A 2309-nucleotide genomic window follows, 5' to 3' on the forward strand; every position below is an offset into this window, starting at 1 on the left:
CACAATTGGCAAATACATCGACAGATCTGATCCAAAGGAGAACATGCATGCATGTGCAAGGATATGCATTGAAGTCGACCTCGGGAAAGGCCTGCCGGAAGCCATCAAGATCAAGGTAGATCAATGGATACACATCCAACAACTAGACTATGAGCAGCTGCCCTTCAAATGCAAGGTATGTCACGAATATGGACACTTCGCAAATAGATGTAGCAAGTCAAAATTAAATGAGCCTAATAGTAATGCAAAAATCTCTGAAGGTCCCTGGGAACAAGTTAAAAAGAAAAAACCCACTCCCTCATAAGGACCAAGCTCCAAGCCCCTCCTGGAAATCCCCTCCCCTCCTCCCCCTCCACCCTCCTGTTCAGCTCCCCCCTTCCCCTCTTCCTCTAACCCCTTTGAATCCCTATCAGTTGAAGATCCCATATCCCCTCCCCCATCCCCCGAGACACTGCCCTAGCAGTTATCTCCTCCCCATCCAAACCCCCACCCTCACCCCCCCCCAACCATCGAGCGAATACTCACTCGAAATAAATCAAAAGAAGCAGGCCTCTCCTTTGACCCTCCAAGAAAGGGAGGTAGGAAGTCAAACAAAGAGATCAGAGATGAAACATCAGCGAAAGAAATGGCCACCGACACCCAGCAACCTATGGACACATATCTTGATAGACAAAAAGGAAGTGGAGAAAAACTAAAGGAGAAGAGCGGGCACCAATTAAAATTGGAAAATGATGATTGTGGTCTCTTGGAATTGTAGGGGGTTGGGCTCCTCCTTAAAAACAAATGTAGTCAAGGATATAATTAAACAGGAGCAACCAGACCTTCTCCTCATCCAGGAGACCAAAATTTCTGAGAACGATTTCCAAAAGCAAACCACAAAATACAAAAACTACTCTGGTACATCAATAGGAGCAGCAGGCGCATCAGGAGGTATAGGAACTCTATGGAATAAGAACAAATGGGACCCCATCAATATAAACTCTTGCAATTGGTGGGTAAGATCAAATCTCATAAACAAAACCACAAAAGAAATCTACACTATATACAACATCTACGCTCCGAACCACTATAGGGATAAAGCTCTCTGCTGGGATTCTTTAACCACAGACTTACAGTCCTTTCAAGACAGGAATATTTTCTTGGGAGGAGATCTGAATCTAATAAGAAATGCCGAGGAAAAACTAGGTGGGAACTTCCACGCAGACCCCTCAAGAGATTCGTTGGAATCAATAATCCAGAATCACAATCTGATAGACATTCCTCCTTACAACGGGAAATTTACGTGGAGTAACAAAAGAATCGGCATCCATAACATCAAGGAGAGATTAGACAGAATCCTTGTTCATGAAAGAATTGTTGCAGGCTTTTCCTCTATCAAATCCAAAATCATTCAAGCCTCGGCCTCAGACCATAAACCAGTGGCCATAATGCTGGACAAGGGAAGAAATCTGGGGCCCCTCCCCTTCAAATACAACAAAATCTGGGACGCTAAAGAAGACTTCCGCAACCTCATCCAAGCTCAGTGGGCTAAGGAAGTTATAGGCTCGCCTCATTATATCTGGGAAACCAAGCTAAAGTCTCTAAGAACAGCTATAAAGCAGTGGGCAAGAGAAAACGCAGCTAAGGAAAAAAAAAAAGCAGACCTTCACAAGCAGCTGGAGCAGTGGAGCCAGGCAAAAGATAATACTCAATACACAAAGGAGGACCAAACTCAAGAAAACAAGATGTACAGGGAAATGTATAGACAAAACAGGGTAGAGGAGGAAGAACAAAGGCAGAAATCAAGGTGTTTATGGCTAAAGGTCGGAGACAAAAACACCTCCTTTTTCCACATTAATGTCAAGCTCAGACGCGCCGGCAACCAAATCGACAAAATCGTGGTAGAAGGGAAAGAGATCAATGAGAAAGAAGCAATAAAAGAGGCAAAATTCAGGCATTTCCAATCCTTATTAACAGTAGGCCCCCAATCTTCGGATAGCACGGAATTCCTCAGACATATCAAGAGCAAAATCTCAGTCATGCAAAACAGCGAATTAGACAAGGATGTTTCAGAGGAGGAAATCAGGATGGCAACCTTCAGCACGAAATAGGACAAGGCCCCAGGCCCAGATGGTTTCACTGTCACCTTCTTTAGAAATCACTGGGACACTATAAAAAAAGACTTTGTAACGATGGTAAAAAAATGTTTTCAAAAACTGCAAGATGGGGGAAAACAACAAATCCTCACACCTCGCCCTCATTCCCAAAGATATCAATCCCTTCTCCTTCGACCGGTTCAGGCCCATCTCCCTTTGCAATGTCTCTTACAA

General features: G+C 44.0%; 1 protein-coding gene across 1 annotated transcript; it reads left to right on the forward strand.

Moving 5' to 3' along the window:
• Positions 1-728: 728 nt before the first annotated feature.
• Positions 729-2090, forward strand: LOC149173616 (uncharacterized). The gene has a single exon (XM_089426757.1). It carries the CDS (start codon positions 729-731, stop codon positions 2088-2090), a length of 1362 nt encoding a protein of 453 aa, XP_089282883.1.
• The last annotated feature ends 219 nt before the right edge of the window (positions 2091-2309 follow it).

The sequence above is a fragment of the Pinus tabuliformis genome, chromosome 4_2 (genome assembly GCF_031772625.1).
Source record: "Pinus tabuliformis cultivar Carrire ecotype Pingquan chromosome 4_2, CPIR1, whole genome shotgun sequence".
Taxonomy (NCBI): Eukaryota; Viridiplantae; Streptophyta; class Pinopsida; order Pinales; family Pinaceae; genus Pinus; species Pinus tabuliformis.